This window comes from Lygodium microphyllum, chromosome 7, assembly GCF_053477565.2.
Source record: "Lygodium microphyllum isolate KBCC chromosome 7, Lygodium_microphyllum_v1.1.10, whole genome shotgun sequence".
Taxonomy (NCBI): Eukaryota; Viridiplantae; Streptophyta; class Polypodiopsida; order Schizaeales; family Lygodiaceae; genus Lygodium; species Lygodium microphyllum.
The window spans coordinates 67,579,457-67,600,012 of record NC_141141.1 but is presented as its reverse complement, the minus strand read 5'-3'; the positions used below and the strand labels follow the sequence as shown (position 1 = coordinate 67,600,012).

Sequence of the window (20,556 nt, the reverse complement as noted above, 5' to 3'; positions counted from 1 at the left end):
AACAATCCTTTACCAATCGCGATACCATAGGTTTTTCTATTTTTTAAAAAATTTCAAATTCAATAGGAATAAGATAAGTTTCTTAAGAATTATTGCAACCTTAGAGCAGTCACTTAGTAAATTATTGGAGCATCTTATAGGAGGCTAAAAGCTGTTAGGGGGAGTATGAAAACCTAGAACTCAAGAGAAATCATGAGGAATTTTAATGTTAACCCCATAGAAAAGAAGACTAGTGAATTCAAGATGAATTTACTAAGAACAAAACCCCAAAGAAACGAGCCAAGGACATAGTTTTAATTTTGAAGCTTTGATAGAAGATTTTAAAAATTGAAAATAACTCTAAGTTAAAGAAACTAACTTAAGGCCAAGAAACTTGGTTACAAGAATAGACCTTAAATTGGGAAGTTAGAGACCCCAAAATCTAGATACCCTTAGTTAAATTCTAAGGGGAAGAGTTCATTATGTGAAATTTGAGTGTATGAGATTAATCATTACTTGAAAGTTGCATGAGTGTTTGAAGTCATAATTGCTTGAAGACATCAATATTGTTTGTGATTTTCTAGATTAGATCTTGATTGAATTAAGTATTGGAACTGATATACATTGGGGAGCCCTATACCTCCCTTAAGGATAGGTGTTGAATCCTCATACCAAGAGGGGATGTTTTTACTACCGCCGAAGCATGGACAGACTCTGATGGCGAGAGGTCTCCCAACAGGGATCATATTAAGTAGGAGGTGGTTAAGGTGCTAGGGGGGACTCTGGCTAGTAAATCCTTTACGCACCTAGGAACTACTTAGTCCCTTGTATGGCCAAAGTTCTACTTGGGACACCTAAAAATGCTAGCTATGGGTGGATTTGATCTTGGCGACGTGCAGATGCACCGGATGAGGTAGCACATGAAATTGTAAATTTTCTCTTGTATGGGCGGGAGAACACACATTATAGAACATAATCAATGAATTTTTTTAACTCTAATTGTACGTCCGTGAGTAAATTATGCAAATGAACAATTGTGCATAAAAGGATTCTTTTTAATTAATAAAGTTGTAATTATATATTTCATGTAATGTGATAGGTAATTAGATAACTAAGAACTTCCACAGAGGGGAGTGGGTGGATGGATTCCCGACGAATCCAGTCCTATGGCAGGGTGGTCTTGGTTAGCCGTGAGGTTTCCCCAAAAATAAACATTAGGAAGAAAATCTAGAAAGGGCCGATTCACTGACTTACCTAGGGTTTGGTCTCAGAACCCTAACTATAAATTATCTTAGGGAAAAGGTACGGCAGTTGTGCCGAAGCACTGCGAGGGATTTTAGTCTGCTACTGGAAAAAAGCGTTGTACTCCATGAACCAAGGGTAATGACAGTCGCTCCTTCGGGACAAGAAGCCTCTCGAAAGACACCTCCGGATGTGAGCTAATTGTTGATAGGTGACTGTTAGGTCAATTAGGAACCTTTATGTCGGTCCTCCGTGGGTAACATCAGGATGCTTCCCATGCAAGGTAGACCTAGGGTTAACTAGCCCGATCATTCTGGTTAGAGCATGGATGGCGACGGTTGGAATGTAAACTCAACTACTAAATCATTATCCGTCTTATAATCAAAGGTGAGTACACTACATATTTTTAACAATGCTATTCTATTTTCTTTACAATAATCCATCACAAATTGCGATCCTACAGGTTTGGAGATTCGATATGTAGAGAGACACAATCTCATTGCACTTATCGATAGATTGTATGCGGGTAGTGGTCTAGTAAGTCAATTCTCTTTCTTGTTTGTAGTCATTAGTTTTTTTGTGATGCATTACATATAGTGGAATAATGTCTGGTTGTTTATTTTGTAGAGCTCTTTTGTTGCTCCATTGCGTTGGGACAAGCTTTCATATGGCGAGGAGCTCTAGCATGCACTTGGATTTTTGGAGCACACATCATTTTCTTTTTCGGTCATGTGATCCATGCTAGCCTCTTCTATGTAGCATTCCTTATATATATTTATCATCCTTTGTATAAAATTGTATTTTGGAATATTTATATTTAGATTTTCATGTTTATTTTGGACTCTCCTCTCCATATAGTTCCATGTAGTTTTATGAGTTGTCATCATCAATCTTGTATTTATTTTATGAGTTATCAGTCTTGTGGTTTTATGTAGTTTTTACACTTGTCTTGATGATGATTGTGTATTCAATATGTAATTGCTTTGCAGAATATTATTCAACACATAGTATGGGGGAGGGGGTGGCAGGGCGGAAAGCTACATTGCTACTAAATTTTTATGTAACCATCACTATTTGTGTTGATAATTTACTGCATACATCACCATCTGAGTTAATATATGTGTCACAAAGTATTGATATTTGCGTCACTATATGTGCGTTGCAAAATGGCGACATAGATAGTGATGCGAATAGCGATGTAGATTGCGATGGATTTGTAGCGATGTCTATACCGATGCTTTTAATGATGTGAAAGGTAAAATTTTTTATGAATATTTACATTGCTTTAAACGTTGTTGCAGGTTACATCAATATTTTTCTTGTTAACCTCTTTAGTCGGTAAAGATCCCTTTACATTTGAGCATTTGAAACCATCCTTGGGAGCATTAATGCTAACGGTGACATGGAATATATCCCATGACTCAAGGAGAGTGACAAGCAAAAACATAGACTCAATATTATCATCAAAGATAATATTCTACGATGTAAGCTAGTTGAAAATAGAGTGAAACTCATTCAAATGAGTAGACATAGATGTGTCTTCTTAACAAAGGTCCACAATCTTCTTGAGCCAGTACAATTGTGAAGTTGGACTTAGCTTATCATTAAGATCACATATCTTTTTCCATAACTACTATGTACCACCAATTATAGTCTCAATGGCATTAAAATATACAAGCTTAGACAAAGATGAAATGCTAGTGGAGTTGCATAGCTCATTAAAATCCTCCCAAACATCAATATCCATATCTTTTAGTTTTATACCTTTCCATTTCAATGGCTTAACTTGCTTCTTTTAGACCAAGACCTGCCAAATCTGTGTCTTCTAATATTAGTTAAAGTTGTCACCATCCAATTCATCAATGCTAAAGATAACACTATCCCTAGAAGCACCTATCAGATGACTAGAAAATAAAGAGAATATGGTTCCAAGTACCAAATACTACTAGAGAACTAAAAGTGTCAAATACATAGATGCATCTTGAACAAGGAGATAATTAAGTATATAAGTTAACTATGCATAAGAGATCTCCAAACAATAGTGAGATCTACCAAGCTGCAACCAACTCATTGCTCATGAATAGTGAAGCTTAGTACATAACAAAGCATGTATCTATGATTTATAATCCATCGGATAGAAGAAAGTTTGGGGTATCCAAAAATCAAATAAAGATTAGCCCACAGAATCAATAATTTTACAAGGACAATGCCTACATAAACCAATGACTATATAGATAGATCCATGGTCTCTAAAAGCCAAGCTCTGTGATAAAAATCTAAAATTACTCTCATTGGAAGCAAACTAGAGTATCTAAGAGCAAAGCAAGCTCAATACATGTATGCCATAACATCTCAATTCCCAAAGATACCAAGTAATACACCTAGGAGAATATAAATGGCATAAGTATCCAAGCCCATAAATAATAGATCACTATCGTGTTCTCTTTGCTAAATATGAATGTAAAAAGCTTAAAATCAAAGTACAAAACTCAAAAAAGAGCATATCTAACATGACGAGAAATGGCAAGCATACATATGATCTAAGAGCAGTCTTGAGTGGCATAAAAGCATAGATTTCATTGGAATTCAAAGCATATACTTCCTGTCCATTATTTATGATAGGAAAGAATCTTCCAATGGCTAAGAAAAATAAGTTCTAATCAATCCATAGAGTAGCCCCAAGCATCAATACACCATGTTGGCATTAAAACTATAGTGAATAAGCATCAAAGAAGCATAAACATTCAAATGATTTTTGCCCCAAACTATAGATAATAAGTTTGTCCACAAATGACATTCAATGGTTGCTAATCATCTCTACCTTGAATAGTATGTGCTGAAGATGGGGACTAAAGTGTTAGGAACCATACCCAATGTCCAAGCAAGAAATAGAAGAAGTCTAAGAGCAAATGACTAATGCAAACCAAGTAGGACATGCCCCTAAAAATGCCCTATAAATTGCTGGCTATTGTCATGGGACTCTACTTGTTGTTGCTCCTGACCCTTAGAGGAGGTCACTAGACACTAATCAAATATTCTCCTAGAGTTGAGAAAGAAGTTGGAGAAGATGGGGAGCTGGTTCTTCCTTCAATTGGTTGAATATATGGTTGGCATGGAAGCTCGATTGAAGCTCTCTTTTTAACCTGAAGTGGAATGGTTGGAGCTCCTTGAATGCCCACTTTGATACTAGTTGAAAGGGTGAGCAAGCTTGAGAAAGAGAAGAGCACAAGAAGTTGAAGCAAGAGCAATGGCTATGGAGGTTTGAACTCAAAAGAGCAATATTGGTGTGTGGGAACTCCAATCGTCACAATGTGTGACTTGCCTTCCATTTATTATTCTATCATAGTAAAGAATAAAGATTAAATATGACAATGAGGGGCGGTTGCCACACCTATAGTAGTGTATAGGTGTGCAAGCAATAAGTATAAGGTAAATATAGGTGACTAGGCACAAGTGGCATTTAACCCTCAACACTTGAAAATACTAATTGATTTTTTGAGTGCTTTAATTACACATAGATTTTGAATATCAAAACTAGTTGCTTGGGGAGCTTGCCTTTATTTTTACCAATTGAGATTTTTTTTTTCGTGAACATGCTTCGTTTTTTTAAAACCTCTAGTTTCTAAATTTAGAGTCCTCACCTCTCCATGTTTATGCCTCGCGCTGATATTCTTCTATGTCTTTTAGGAGTAAGAAACAAGAGAATCTTTTTAGCTTGTCCTTACTATCACAAGAAATGTGGGAAACTCAACTTATCTTTAAACATAAACAGCTGTATGTAGCACATTTCAATGGTTCTCAATACTCATACTAATGAGACAACCCACTGGTATTATTATAACACGAAAAAACAATTGCGATAATGAAGTCACTATCCTTAAAAAAAAAGGGGATGTTAATGTAAAATGAATTGCGAAAATTTCAAAAAGACCCTTGAAAAATTTAGAGGGGAAGGTTCTCGGGCATTGAAATATCAGAAATTTTTAGGTTAGAAGACTGGTAAGTACATGTATTTTAGTCGAAAGAGCCTCCAAAATTAGGACTTTGAAGGCTTTTATTTGTGTGTCCCTGTTATCGAAGATGTTTCTCGAACAATGAAAGGACTGGACTGACCGACCGAGGTCCAAGGGGGTTTGTCCGTAGCGGCCAGGAGAATATACGCTTGCGAAGTGTGTAGTAAGCCTCGATGTTCACCGCGCTCATCCCAAAGCCGGCAAAGCGTCCATATTGTAAGCGCCACCTCCTTCTTCAAGCTGTCTGCATGTTGCCTTCCAAACAGGCCGCGTGATATATATATATATATATATACATATCTAGAAGCAGGGATAACGAGAAAAAGGAAAAACCAGATCTAATATTAGGTAGCAGAAACAGCTGCTCTAATGGAAGCAGTGCCTATGAGTAGCTGGCTGCCATTGGGAGTATCTGCTGATCAGGGGATTTAATGTACCGACCAGAGGATTTCTACTGACCAGGGAATTATTTCTACTGGTGGGGGGCCGGGGCCGGGGGGAGAAGGAGAATGGAGCCGCAGACTGCAGTAGTCGTAAGCCTGCCCGGCGCTTATACTGATCGTGCAGATATTGATGGTGGGCCGTCAACTACAACAACCACCGTGGCTAATGATCCAGCTAAACTCCCTTCTCCACCAAAGAGCGAGTACAGTATCATGGGAGCTGCTCACTCTGGCGAAGAGGCCCGTTTTACTGGCACCGCCGGCGATGGCAGACCCAGAGGCGGATGGGCCACTTTGCCCTTCATCATAGGTTCGTGCTCTCCCTTGATCCTCGCCCATATTCAATACAATTAGACCTATATATGTTCATGATTGTGAATCGAGTTTCCAGTACTGCAAGGCCAATCATTCACCTTCGGGATAACCCTACCTATCTATACCCAAGGCTTCTCATCCCAAGCTTTCCTTTCCCATCCTTTTCTGCAATATCCCATGAGACAATATTTTCTTGAAGCTCCAATCGATCTTTACGACAACCAATTTCAATGCTTGATCGATTCTCCATTCCTCTTAATTCTGTCCCCCAAGTACCATTTAATTATAGGTCAACTGCCCTCTAGCCTGTTTTTTCCTCCGAAATAGTACGCAAAATGGAATATGGTTAGATTCTTATTAAATCTATCATGGCTAGACAACTTGTGCTTCATTATCTTCCACGAAAGTGGATTAAATTTGTGTGATCCCATGCACTAGTCCATCTTCTAATTTGAGTATTACGGGTGCTAAATGCCTTTCTTTGAGTGATGCATGATTTTACACTATCGATGTCACTGTGTACTATTTTGTTAGAGTTCTTCCCTTTTGCTATTTCCATCTATGATTTATCTTTTAACATTCACCCAAAACTTCAACTAAAACTTCAGCCAGCATTTCCTGAGATCACAAAGGAAGTGGGCTAGTTGTATTTTCTTTTCTATAGTAGAAACTTTTTGAATCGAGTCTATTCCCATGTTGGCATAAGTTGAACCTATCCAAGATCATTTGTGTTAGATGAAAAGCCAATTAGCTTGCATCCCAAATACCAACAAACCTCTTCAATTATTTATTTTTCAATGCTACTGAATGTTTAGGATCAAGGCTAGAGCGAATTGATCATTCAATGTAGAATGCTCCAACCTAGTCAGTGAGAGAGAGGAAAGGATTTACAATTCTATTAGTAGCCCTTATATAGCTCTCCCATGTGGAAGAAGTGTACGAGTGCATCCTTTCATGTAGTTGTAGATCACAACATAAAAAATGAAACTCGATGAACTTGCATGATATGATACATTTGTAAAAAGTATCCACCCTTAGGCCATCCACAAATCTATAGTATCTTGCACATACCAGTTTTGGTAAGATATACATATCCTATACCTAGAGCTTTGGCCATGAGTTGGTGTAGATAATAGAACATTGAGTGCAATTACATGTATCCATTGAGTCATTCACATACTTAGACATGATGTAGTAGTCTAATATCATTGAGCATTATGCATGAATTCTCACCATAAGCATTTCACATCCTAAGGAATAATTCCACTAGAAAACCATGTAGACAGATGCTTTTCATTTCCTTTTCCAAAAGCAAAGCCATGTTGATCTTCCCATTCAAAACACTAAAAGAAATATAAGCTTGATTTATAAGCACTATCTAGTTAAAGCTCAAGGCCAACAAGAGAAGCAAGATCAACTAAAACATCCCATTTTGAACTTACCTAGACCTTGACACTCGCAATTTAAAGATATTACTAACCTCAATAAGGCTTTCAATGACTTGAAAGAGATGAAGTAGTTACTTGGTTGCATATGTTTGAGCCGCCCAACAAGATAATACATTGATTGCAAAATTTGGCAATACACCATTCCCATTTCTTTGCCAATACACTTGATACATCTGGGCATATACAAAACCAAAATTGACTTCTTTATCATCAACCATAACTCAGGCATCAATAACATTAATCTTGTCACCATCTTTGCAAATAAGAATTGGCTCTAGGCATTGTTTCTTCCCTTGTGCCTCTTACTCTTGCTTCTAAGAAGCCTTGTAATCCCATGTTCAATAAATAATCATATTTAATTGTAATTTTTGAAGGAATAAATGTTGATTGTGCACCCTTAGTTTCTTACAACTCTTGATCTTCTTTTCAAGTGAGCACACCTCACTAATATTCTATGAAATAGATGTGATTGTTTAGACACTTGGTTCCTTTTAGAGAACATTGCCATCCATAACATTGCTATATGGGATCCCTATTTAGCACTTGTACTTGGGGGGTAATTATAAAACCCCTCACATATTTTAAAGATCCCCCCCCCCCAAACACACACACACACAAAAGAAAAGAAAGAAAAAATGACATTTTTCTTAGGCTCAACAAACCTTGTCTCTTTGCTATCCTTAGGAGACTTAACATCTTTCTTTCCTTTAGATGTCATACCTTCTTTAGCATTCTGTCATAGAGGTTATCTTTTGTCAATTTGTTATAGGTTGTATGCTATAGCATCAATTTGAATATCTTTCAAGTGTTATGTGTGACTACATAGTGTAGAGATCTCCAAAGAATGGTATTCTCTAATAATTTTCATTACAATTCTTGCCTCTTCTAACACTTTTTTCTTGGGGCATTTGCATGCAAAATGACCTCACTCTTTCCATACATAATATGCATTATTTCTATAATGATCTCAATTCCATTTGCACCAAAGCTCAAAAATGTCTTCTACTTCATTTCTCTTGTCTCATCATTGATATCCTTTCTCTTTAGGATGTAGCAACTCATTTCAAAGTTGTTATGGAGTTATAAGACCCTCTCCATGACCTCTATTCCAATTTGTAAGCTTCCTTTTACAACTATTCAAATAGTGCATAAGATTATATCCAAACAACACACTCATAAATTAAGATATTCTTGAGTGAGAATTTAGTGGAATATGAAGAAAATTGAACCAAATTTTGAATGTATTCTTCTAGCATGCAAATCTATGATTCAAAGCATGCCATCAACTTTCGAGGATGTGATCTATCTCTAATTGATTGCATGCCATTGAGATGCCATTGCTTCAAGTCAGCAAGTATACCGTTGATCTCCTTGCATTAAGTTCTAGCACTTTTTGTTTCTATGTTCTAGCTTTGTTAAATAGTTATAAAGTGTATAATTGTAGTACATATATGTGTGCTATATTAATCTATAACTAGTTGTGATTATAGAAATGATTAAAAGAAAACTCCTTGAACAATATTTCTTATCAATGAAAAGAACATAGAACATATCAATCCATTACTCTAGGGATAAACTCTTTAATTACCTACTTGAAGTCATGTGGCATTTTCATAAAGCATTCTTCAAGGATTATTGCTTATATCCATTTCACTTTTGCCATATGACAATATAGATATGTGGTGAAGAGCATAAGATTATAAGTCCTCTCTTTTTGGGCCAACCAAAGGCTAGCATTAGTGATTGTTTTTTACATGTACAACTTTTGTTAAGGAAAAAATCTTTTTTTTTTAAATTGCAATAATTAGGAAGTCTTGTTACCTTTCAAGTTATAATATTCATTAACATATTTATGTTGTTACCATGCATCTTATATTCACATGTATATTCCTCTCAAATTTATCCTCATTGGTTCTATTATTTTTTACCATCCTTTTAATGAGAGTTAAAAGGATTTCTCCTACCTCTTCATTGATGTAATAACAAATGTGATAGTATCATTTTCTAATCACTGTTTTGTTACTTGATTTTATCTTTTTCCATGATTGCTACACTTTGCATCTCTAGACTTATTATTTAGTTATTTCAAATATAATTATCGTAAGGTATAAAAAATCTAGTTTTCTTAAAGACTATTGCCTCTTAATTACAAAGATGATGATATGTAGCTTTAATTATAGAAAGGTATTGCGAGATATCTTATAAACCAAGCATGCTTCTTTCATTCTAAAAGGGAGGGAGGGGGTCATTAGAAAAGACTCTTCTAGAGTACCTTCATTCACAAGGCACTTATAAACTCGGGGTGCATCTCTAAAAATGTAAATGCATTGCCTAAATTCACCAAGAATGGTTCTTTTCTTGGATAAAATCGGGAAGAATTTATTGGATTACACTTTTAAAAGTGTTGTTTTATTGCACTTTAGGGAAAAAAATAAGCTTTTTAAGAAAGAGGGATCGTTTTATTGCCTCATAACATGTAAACAATTTAGAATACTAGTTAAACACATGTGATATGTAGGGTTTCCTATGGGTGCATCTAAGACTTAGATGGACCACACTTATGGACTTGTTTTTAGATGACTAGTACTCATATGTTAATGTTTTTAGTGAAAGTTTATATATGTGTATGACAAGAAATTTTATTTGATAGACTCTCTAGTAGTGTACATTCATACTAAGACAACTTAACATTTTGGTGAAACCATGCATGACCTACTTGTATCTATTCATATCATCTTCAATCATGAGGGAATTTACAATATCTTTCTGTGTTGTTGATAACTCAGGCAATGAAGTTTGTGAGAGGATGGGATCTTTAAGTGTTTTATGGAATTTGATCCCCTACTTGACTTCCAAGTATCACATGACATATCTTCGAGCAGGTTACATCGTGAATTCAGTGTCTGGGTCTTGTAGTCTCACTCCATTGGTTGGTGCTTTCCTTGCGGATTCTTATTTTGGGAGATATAAGACAATAATAGCAGCTTCTTGGTTCACTCTAATGGTAATGTTATGTTACTTATGACGTGTAGTGCAAGCATATAATGCTTTGTGATTATTAGCCCATTTTCAACAACTATCTTGCTTTGAAAAATAGTAGTTTTGAGAACATAACACTACTTCTAGCACTAGGTAGTAGTATTAAGGATTTATATCTACTTTTTGAAATTTGAATTTCTTTATTTTTCTGATAATCTCAAGTACATGTTGTGCACTTCATTACTGTATGTGTAAAGCTCATTGTTTCTATTTGATTAGAAGGATGAAATCAAGAAATCCATGAGACCTTCCACGATATAGAAGATGTTCTTGAGAAATTCATTCTTCACTTGAATTTCTAATGATGGTAGTATATTCTAGAAAAACTAGTATGACACCTTCCACTTTGGGTAAGGTGGATGCATGGCCTAATTCCAGGGCTTCAACATCATATACTAGGATACAAACTTTGATAATTTGTCTAATGATGGTAATATATTCTAGAAAAACTAGTATGACACCTTCCACCTTTGGCAAGGTGGTGGTATGTCCTAATATAAGGGATTCAACATCATACACTAGGGCACAAACTTTAGGTAAGATGGGACAAAAAGGTAGTGCACAAGGAACTTGTGACAAGATAGATGTTTGTTTGAAGATTAGTTTATGGAGGATCATTCTTGAGGATGCTATAAAGGGTCTTTGAAACATTGATTCGATGTATCTGAAATCAAAGCAATGTGAAGCCTAACTATTCAATAGTATGGATAGGATCAATCAAGAAAGTTTTGGCCCTTCTTCAAGTGTTGTTTTCCTAGGTACCCTTTCACAATAGCCTAAGTTTAACACATACAATGCATGTTTTGCAGTAATATAACATGTACTCATTGTACAAGGAAAATGATTGGTTGGATATTGAAGCTCTTGATTCAAAACTTGATCCTCAAGAAAGACATATGAAAGGCTTGCTTTCAACATTGAGCATGAGGTCTCCTAGAGATTTGAATACAAGCCTAAAGAGAGAGAATATAAAGTCCTATTAAAGGCTAAATTTCAACATTAAGCTTGATAAAAGAGAACTTAAAGCCCTCTTAAAGGGTGTATTTTGAATTTTTTATTTAAGGAGAGAAATCTTATGATCCTCAATTGCAAACTTAATGCAAAGAAGAGAAAATAGAGGCCAATCCTGAAATTGAGTCGACGTGTCTTAGAGGCTCAATTTTGCAATTGAGCATAAGGAGAGAATGACTAGAGGGATCTTAAAAGATTACTTTGTGAAATTGAGCCCACAGATAGAGAACCTTCTTTCCTCATGCTCAATTTGAAAGCCTATAAGTGGCCTTGGTCTCAATTTGGAAATTGGCGCATCTTTGGCTCAAGGGCTCTTAAAGTCTTACTTTTGAAATTGAGCCTAAAGAGGGAGACTCTTCTCTCCTCATGCTCAATTTTAAAAATCGAGGACACCATAATTGGACTTAGTCTCAATTTTGAAATTGAGTATATGTGGCTCATTGTCATGGTCCATTTCAAAATTGAACCTCTAAGGGGCCTTGGGTTCAATTAAGAAATTGAGTGATTGGGACTGAGTTAGAGGCCTCAATTCTAGATGCCCAATTGCTAAATTTCAAATTTCAATGTGAAGTCCCTTAGAGGATCAACTTTGAAATTAAGCATGAGATGATAGAAGTTAGAGGCTCAGTTTGAAATTGAGCCTCTAGAGATGAAGTAGAGTGACAATCGAAAATGGAATCTTATGGTGTATTTGAAGCTTTTTATTCAAAAACTCCATAATAATAATGACATACAAAAATTAATGTATGTGGTTATTTTTTGTCCTAATCTATATAATAGAGTTGCATTATCATCAAGCCTATCAAAGATCAAGGTAAGCCTATGTGACATCTCTGCATTGTCTGAAACTTTGCCCTCTTGCCCTAGCATTTAAACAATGCCTAAACAATATTACAATGGTTCCTAACTTCAACCCATTCCACTTGCCACTAAAGAAGTAGATGAGACATAGAAGCAAAAGCTCAAAATAAGGAAAGTGAGGATATTAATAGTAGAGAATGGCCATGACTACTTGCCATGGCCTCTAACATCTATGTACACATGCAATTCACTAACCTATTGTGCATTAGATCACTAATGTACTTTTTTTCTCCTATAGGACTAAAAGGATCTTCATGAGCTAATCCATGTATCTAGGTAGAGAGAGTGCCATGAAGTAGGAGGTCTTGATAGGCAGTCCCTTTGCACCATGTGCAAGCCTAGAGCAGGTATTGGTAAGTAGTCCACACTCAAGAGCTTCAATAGCATGTGGCTTGTGATGGTAAGGGAGTGGGTGAGAAAATACATATTTGTTCAAGAAATCATAGCCAATGATGCTACTTGAGGTTATACTCCTAAGATAAATTTTAGTGTTTAAAGTATTGGTTTATAACCAAACTTGGGTAGACATCTTTAACCAAAATATGTAAAGTTCCTATAAAAAAAAACCATATTTTTTGGAGGCTATACTTAAGTCTCATGCTCTACTATAGTCATAATCAATATTGACCCAATATAAGGCTGGTATGAAAGGAGACATAATAGCACAAGGTGTCACCAATTAATTAACAAAAATAATTTAGTTAGCCCCTCAAGATAATTCCCTTTTTATAAAATGTTGTGTTGATATCTTATGTACAATCGTTTGAGCACATTTATATTTTAAGAGGTGCACATGTTGTGATATCACCCATTTTTGGCACTTGTTGTGATAGCATTCATCTTCTTCTCTTCACGCCCTTATAATTTCCTCATAATTTCCATCCTCATACTTTTGTAGGGTTTAATGTTCTTAACTATATCAGCATATGTAAGAGACCTTCAACCGAGGGAATGCACACCATCATCACCAGAGTTGATATACAAAGAGTGCGAGCAAGCAAACAAATGGCAATTGTTGTTCTTGATGGTAGCTTTTGGATTAATAGCATTGGGCTCAGGTGGCCTAAGGTCATGTAACTTCACATTTGGGGCAGACCAGTTTGAAGGGAGGACGCTTGAGGGCCGCCTTGCTAGGCAACGCTTTTTCAATTGGTATTAATAATGATTGTACATGGTTTGGTTATATATAGATAAGGCTTGATGAGATTCTAAGTTTAGATCACAAATGTGGGATGTCCTATTCATTTGATTAACCCTATATGATATGACAGGTATTACTTTTTCAGTTGTTTCTCCATAGTGTTTGGGCTCACAGTGATTGTGTATATCCAATCCAACATTAGTTGGGGACTTGGTTACCTCATTCTCTCGCTCTTCATGATGATCTCCATTATCCTCTTCCTTGCTGGCTCTCGTTTCTATCTCTACTTGCCTATCGATCGAAGCCCCTACCAACGCCTCATACATGTCCCCATTGTTGCTTTCTCACGCCGCAACTTGGCACTCCCCCTTAATGCCGATGACCTACACCAACTTTCTGATCAGAAGGACCAACTCATTCATACACCTCAACTCAGGTATGTAGTTATAAGTTTTATGGTTTAGCATGGACATGGCATGACTTGGTTAACACATGCATGGGAAAGTTAATGAGATAGAAAGGTTTGCCAATGGGGTTCTAATTCCACTAGTTTAAGTGTGGATTAAATTTCTTTCGTGTGTGGTTTCAAACTATGGATTGTACCTTTGTGGCACTATCTAATGCATTTAAAAAGTTGGTAAGAAAAAAAAGCTTGCCACACATCTTCACACCATGAATCATGAAGTGGGACATTTATGACTACAAAGTGTCTACAATGTTAACATTGCAAAGTCATGCCACATGCAGGTGTTTAGTAGACTTTTCGAAAGCCTAGTAAGTCAAGTTTGACCCCTTGATGATAAGTATGCGACATAAAGAAGGTGCTTCGTGCAGCTCACTACACTTGTTATAGTCATAGAAAGTATAGCAAGTATTGTATACAAAAGTCAACTCAATGAAGGGAGGGTGATGGCTTCAATGTCATTAAATGCTTGCATGGTTATATAGAATGCAAAATGAAGGGATATGCATTATGTGTTGTTGAATTGTGTTTGCAAATTGACATAAGAGTCCTAATATACGATTAGTCCACTACTTGCATTTGAATGCAAAGGTGACTATAATCCTTACTATATATTAAGAGGAGGTCAGGGGCTGCTACCACGTGGCAGCCCCCAGCCTCCCCACGAACAATGGCGGGGGCGGGTGCCACAACAGCACCTGCCCGCCTCGACCTGCGCACCGCCTCGACCTACGCCTCCTCGACCTGCGCCTCGACCTGCTCCCGCCTCGATCATCGACCTGCCCCCGCTGCCCTCCTCGACCCTCCTCCTCGAGCCTTGACCCTCCTCTATATAAGGAGCTTCACGGCTCTACCCAAGGATGAACACCTGCGCCTCGACCTGAGCTTGAAGATTTTTGTGGCACACCAACTCGAACTCCACTGATGCTCTCTCCATCCAGCAGCAGCAGCAGCATCCAAGACACAGGCCTGCCTCTGCCTTGCAAGCAGTCGATCTCAATTAGGCCCATGCCTGCTCCACCTTCGCTCCACAGCCTATTATGGTCTCCACCGGCCTTCGACTCTCCTTTGATGATGAGAACTCCGTGGTCACAAGCTCCCAGCCAAATACAGCAGCGCTTCGCACCCGCCCCGGCACGAAGCGCGGGGGCGAGTCTAGGCGCGGGGTGCCTAGTTTTAACTAAGAGAGAAAAAGGGCATGCCACACGATAGAAATTCAACTTATTAGAGATCTTAAACCTGTCAGGCAAGGCTGCTTCTCTAAAGGGAGATTTGGTGAGGATATAAGGTTTGGATTCTAAAACAACTCCTGTGTTTCCTTGCTTTGCTGGTAGGTGCTTGGACAAGGCTGCTGTATTAACCGAAAAAGACCGGCAACATAAGACTTCAAAGGAAGTGTGCACGGTGCATGAGGTGGAGGAATGCAAGTCGGTGATCAACCTGCTACCGATATGGTTGGCGATGATACCGGTGGCGGCGGTGCAGGCAGCGGCAGGGACGCTCACGGTGACGCAAGCAACGGTGATGAACCTGCACATATTCGGGAGCAGCGGTGTGCAGCTATCGCCGGCGTCGCTGTCCGTGGTAGGGATAGCGGCCTTCCTGTTGGCCATCGTGGTGTACGACGTGGCGGTGGTACCGGCGGCGCGGCGGGTGACCAGGGACCCGCGGGGGTTGAGCTTGCTGACGCGGATCGGGGCAGGGTCGTTGGCGCTGGGGGTGGCGATGTGCGGGTGCGGCATGGTGGAGGCGCGGCGGCGGCGGGAGGCGGCGGGGGGCCACGTGGAAAGCGTGTACTGGCTGCTACCGCAGGTGGTGGGAACGGGGGTGGCGGAGATGCTGCTGTCGGTGGGGCAGTTCCAGCTGTTCTACGAGCAGCTGCCGCCGGCCCTGCGGAGCCTATCGGGGGCGCTGTTCTGGAGTGCGACGGCGGTGGGGTCGTATGTGGCCAACCTCCTAGTATTCCTCGCCAAGCGCTTCACCACATGGCTCCCTGACAACATCAACCAGGGCTCCCTCGACCACTTCTACTACCTTCTCTCCTTCCTCACCCTCCTGGACCTCCTCTTCTTCCTCGCTTGCGCCCGCCGCTACAAATATGTACACCACCCCTACGACCTCATCTCATCCACCTCACCTGCTGTAGCCCAATTCTTAGCTTAGCTTATATGAACTATTAAACACTCTCCAATTCTTAGCTTGGCTTATATCAATCATAAAACACCTTACTCTACTCTACGTGAAGAAAGAACCTCACAAAAGGCACTCCAGATACACATGCTATGTTTTTTTGTATTAAGGCAACCAAAACCAACATTAGAAGAAGTATCTTCTCGTTCTTTTTGTGGCACAGACGGGCAGGTGTGTGCGCCCATCTGGTAATCTCCATCCATATGGAAGTTAGGCAGTCCCCCTCACGTAACAAACTTAGAGGCTGTTGGGTCATCCCCGAGAAGGCCCAGCAGCTGGATGGTAGTCTATATAATGGATGGTAATGAAGCAGAAGCTGGACAGCGCCGAGCGCTTCTGTGTGTTGACCTATCTCATCTTCCCTCTCTCTCTCAATTGTCTGTCTGCCGAATTTCACATCGCTTTGGTGGATATGACAAGCTCAATGTTCACTATCAGAATACTCCGACAAACTATTCCCTCATACTTTGCCCGACTAATATGCCAATCTAAAGCCTTTCTCAGCAGCATTCACAGTGACGACCTGCCCTTGTGACTCTGATAGCATGCCTCTGTAAGGCTCTGACAAAACTTGTGGCTGTCAGCATCAGACAACAATAACAAACAAGTGTCGAAATGTGTGCCTACTCTCGTAATCATTGCAATCGCCCGCAACACAGACAGCATCATGACACTCGACAAGTAAAGAAACGCTTGCTATCCACAAACTGATGACTTGTTAGACGCAACAACGCATGCCGCCCACAATTGAAGAATAGTAACTATATTAAGCTTATAAGATTGAAAATTCTTTGTTTTTCTAACAGTGCATAAAATGTCATAAACATTTAAATTAATAATCACTTAGCATAAGAATTAAAAATTAACATAGCTTAGTCCATCTATCCATATCATAGTAAGATATTTTGTTTCAAAAGAAAACAAAAAGATTTCGATGGAAGGATACAATGAACAAATAAGCTAAGAACCTAACCCATGAGTTCAAGAACAAATAATGCAATCGTTGAATACACTCATGATGCAAATAAGTAATACTAATCAAGCTTTGTTGTCATTATTAGCAAATCAACTAAACGCAACGGTAGCAAGAACAACCCCACCACTCGATCACCATGTGCATCCAAAGTCTTTCTCTCGACCTTCCAACCAAAGACGTATTAACTTGGATATAAGATCACATCGAAAATGTGGCGGGGTATCATGGGTGGCTAGACAAAAAGAAATCACACGAAATAAGAATGGTCCTTGAGGGTATTGCCACAACATGGTATACACAACAAAGTGAGATCACTAAAATTAATTGGTCTAATACTAAGACTCAACTAGCGAAATGTAACGGAAACAACACTGTAACAACTAAACAATTGTAAACAATGAGAAAAGAAACCCACTACATAATTTGCAATAAAATATAATAAGCTTCTAGTAAGAATAGACTCTGCTATGTTTGAAGCTATGAAGCTATACTTTCTTTGGCCATGCTTACGACATGATTTGGCATGTAGTAGGGTCCAAGATCAAGGTTCAAAAAATTAAGTAATGCTATTTGAATAGCACAAAGAATTGAACATAATATATTAAATGAAAACATGATTGACTTTCAAACAACTCATAAACAACAAGATAAGCCAACACTAATGGACATTGACACACAAAAAGTTCATTCATTTAAAAAATTACCATAATGTGATAATCAAGGCAATCCTAGCTACTTTAATTGTTACAATATATTTGGCTATGTAGCAAAATAGTGTAGGAAGCCAAAGAGACCAAGAAAAAGTGGATTCCAAAATATCCAAATTGGAGAAAAGACATAAGCAAATCTTGGAGTTGTGCTCGAGGCAAGTGGATAGCAGAGACTACCCACTCACACATACAAGCCTCCTCAAAGTCACAAAAAAGACTTATTTGTGCCATCAATCTTACGATTAAGGGGACAACGGTTTCAGCTTTAATGGCACTACAAGGGTACACACATATAGCGACGCCAAGTAGCGACTTTTTTTTTTCGGCGTCGATATTAGCGTCGCTATTATAGCGACGCTAATAGCGACATTTTTAGCGACGCTAATAGCGACGACTTATTGCGGTAACATTTTGCGGAAATCCGAATGTTTCTTTCAAACGCTAATAGCGTGCAAAGGCAGAGAGAAAGAGAAAGGGAGGTGAGCAAGGAAGCAAGCCGCAAGCCGCACGCGAGGAGAGGAGCGTCGCTCACACGAAGAGGTTGTGGAAGAAGAAGAGAGCACGACAGTATGCCCCGTTTTGGTTTTTTTACAATGTTTGTTTTGCTTTGCAATGTAGGTTAGAAAGTGTTGGTCTCTCTTCGATCTTTGTGTTGCTTTGTGTTGCTTTGCAATGTAGGTTAGGAAGTGTTGAAAGAGAGAGAAATGGAAGCAAGTGTTTTCAAATTTTTTCTTGTGTTGGTTTTTATTCTTTGCAATGTAGGTACGAAAATGTATGTGTGTGAGCATAGTTTAGAGCCGACCTCAAAGATAGATAAGTTTAGAGCCGAACTCAAAGAGATAGGTATGAAAATTTTTTTAAAAAAAGACCTGAAATATATATAGTGGAGTGGTCCCAATATACAATATAGAATCGTTATTAAATTACCATTCCATTACATCGCAGTCAAGATGTCTAGCACTCACGACCAACATGGTGGTGATCGTGAGGCTTGGCTCAATCAACGTGTCCCCTGTCCATGCACGCAATGCAAATTGGCCATTCATCGGAAACGTCGTTTGTCCATAGAGCATGTGCAATGGTATGGAGAGTTTCGAGTTGAGATAACCGACCAAGCAGTCTTGAATTACGAGATTGCGGTAAGTTCTCTCTCATTACTATATGACATGTAATTGATTTAAGTATAACAGTTTGGGGATATCTTAGAAGTTAGCTCCTTAACGTCCTTTACAGGGTCAGGGACATGTCGATACATTGCAGTCCGCAGATCTCTTGCGTCCAGTAAGACGGGTTCGTCCGCACTCTATACAAATGTCATCCGAGATAACTAACTATCTCATAGAAGGTGATAACTCTCAACCCCCTTCTATGGATGAGAATGTTGGAGACATGGACGATCCTCCTGCTTTTTTGGAGCCCGAGTTAGAGGACATGATCGAATCATTGCTTCCGACGGACTCGGAATCCCAAGATCATTTAATTGCGGAGGCTGCCATTTCATTGTATGATGGGAGTCGGGTATCCCATTTGAAGACACTTCTTGCATTGTTGAGCATACAAACAAAGTATGGATGGAGAGATGCGAGTGTGACAAAGCTATTCAGGTATATTATGATGTGTATGATTCTTTATTGAAAGCCATTAAAATGTGCTATGTAGTACTCTAATAACGTGCTTCATTGCAATTTGTAGAACGTTGAAATCTTACATTTTGCCTACCCAAAACACGATGCCCGAGTCTCGTGATGATGCAAGACAAGTGCTGCGAAAGCTAGGCATGGATTATAATCGCATTCATGCTTGCCCCAATGATTGTGTTCTCTTCCGGGGAGAGTTTGAATTGTTGGGCACATGTCCCAAGTGCGGTGTGGACAGGTATCGAAATGACTTGCAAGGACAGACTGTTCCGCAGAAGGTTTTGAGGCACTTTCCGCTGATACCGCGTGTTCGTCACATTTTTCGGACCAAGAGTTTTGCAAAGTTGACTACATGGCATGCGGAAAATCGATCCACTGATGGTGTACAATGTACACCAGCTGACTCAGAAGCATGGCATCACATTGACGAGACTTTTCCTGACTTTGCAAAGGAGGTGAGGAATCTACGATTCGGTCTTGCCATGGATGGGGTAAATCCTTTTGGTTTACGTTCCACCTCCTATAGTGTATGGCCAGTGGTCCTTGTTAACTACAATATACCGCCAGGGCTTTCCACCAAGAAAGGACACCTTTTGCTCAGCTTGCTTGTGCCTGGACGATACAAAGTCAAGAATATGGATGTCTACCTCTCTCCATTGATTGATGAGCTAAAGGAGTTGTGGGAGGGAATTGTAGTGGAGGACATGAGCAAACATATTGGTAGGCGATCCGCAACTATAAGGGCAATTCTTATGTGGACCATGCATGACTTTCCAGGTTATGGAGAATGCTTTGGTAAAGCGTGTTTTCTTATTTTGCTAGTTTTCTTTGAGTGATGTTGGTGTTATGATATGCCTCATTGTACATCTGTGTTCTACAGGGCTAGTCACGTCAGGTTACCATGCATGTCCTCTGTGTGGACCAAGGTTGGATTCTCGTATGTCAAAATCTATGAAGAAGATGGTATTTGAGGGACATCGGGCTTTTTTGCTAGAGGGTTATGCCATGAGAGAAGGATTTCTTGGTCGCCCTCCTGTGAGAATGAACGCACTGAGCTGGTTTGATCGCAGGATGGTGGACCAAGACTC

General features: G+C 39.0%; 1 protein-coding gene across 1 annotated transcript; it reads left to right on the top strand.

The window, feature by feature from the left end:
• Positions 1-5,811: 5,811 nt before the first annotated feature.
• LOC148033550 (protein NRT1/ PTR FAMILY 3.1-like) lies at positions 5,812-16,134 on the top strand. Its single transcript, XM_087680926.1, has 7 exons — positions 5,812-5,987; positions 10,227-10,444; positions 13,250-13,503; positions 13,623-13,928; positions 14,580-14,853; positions 14,960-15,128; positions 15,244-16,134. The coding sequence occupies exons 1-7, from the start codon at positions 5,891-5,893 to the stop codon at positions 16,116-16,118; spliced, it is 2,193 nt and encodes a 730-aa protein (XP_087537052.1). The 5' UTR covers positions 5,812-5,890; the 3' UTR covers positions 16,119-16,134.
• Positions 16,135-20,556: the final 4,422 nt, after the last annotated feature.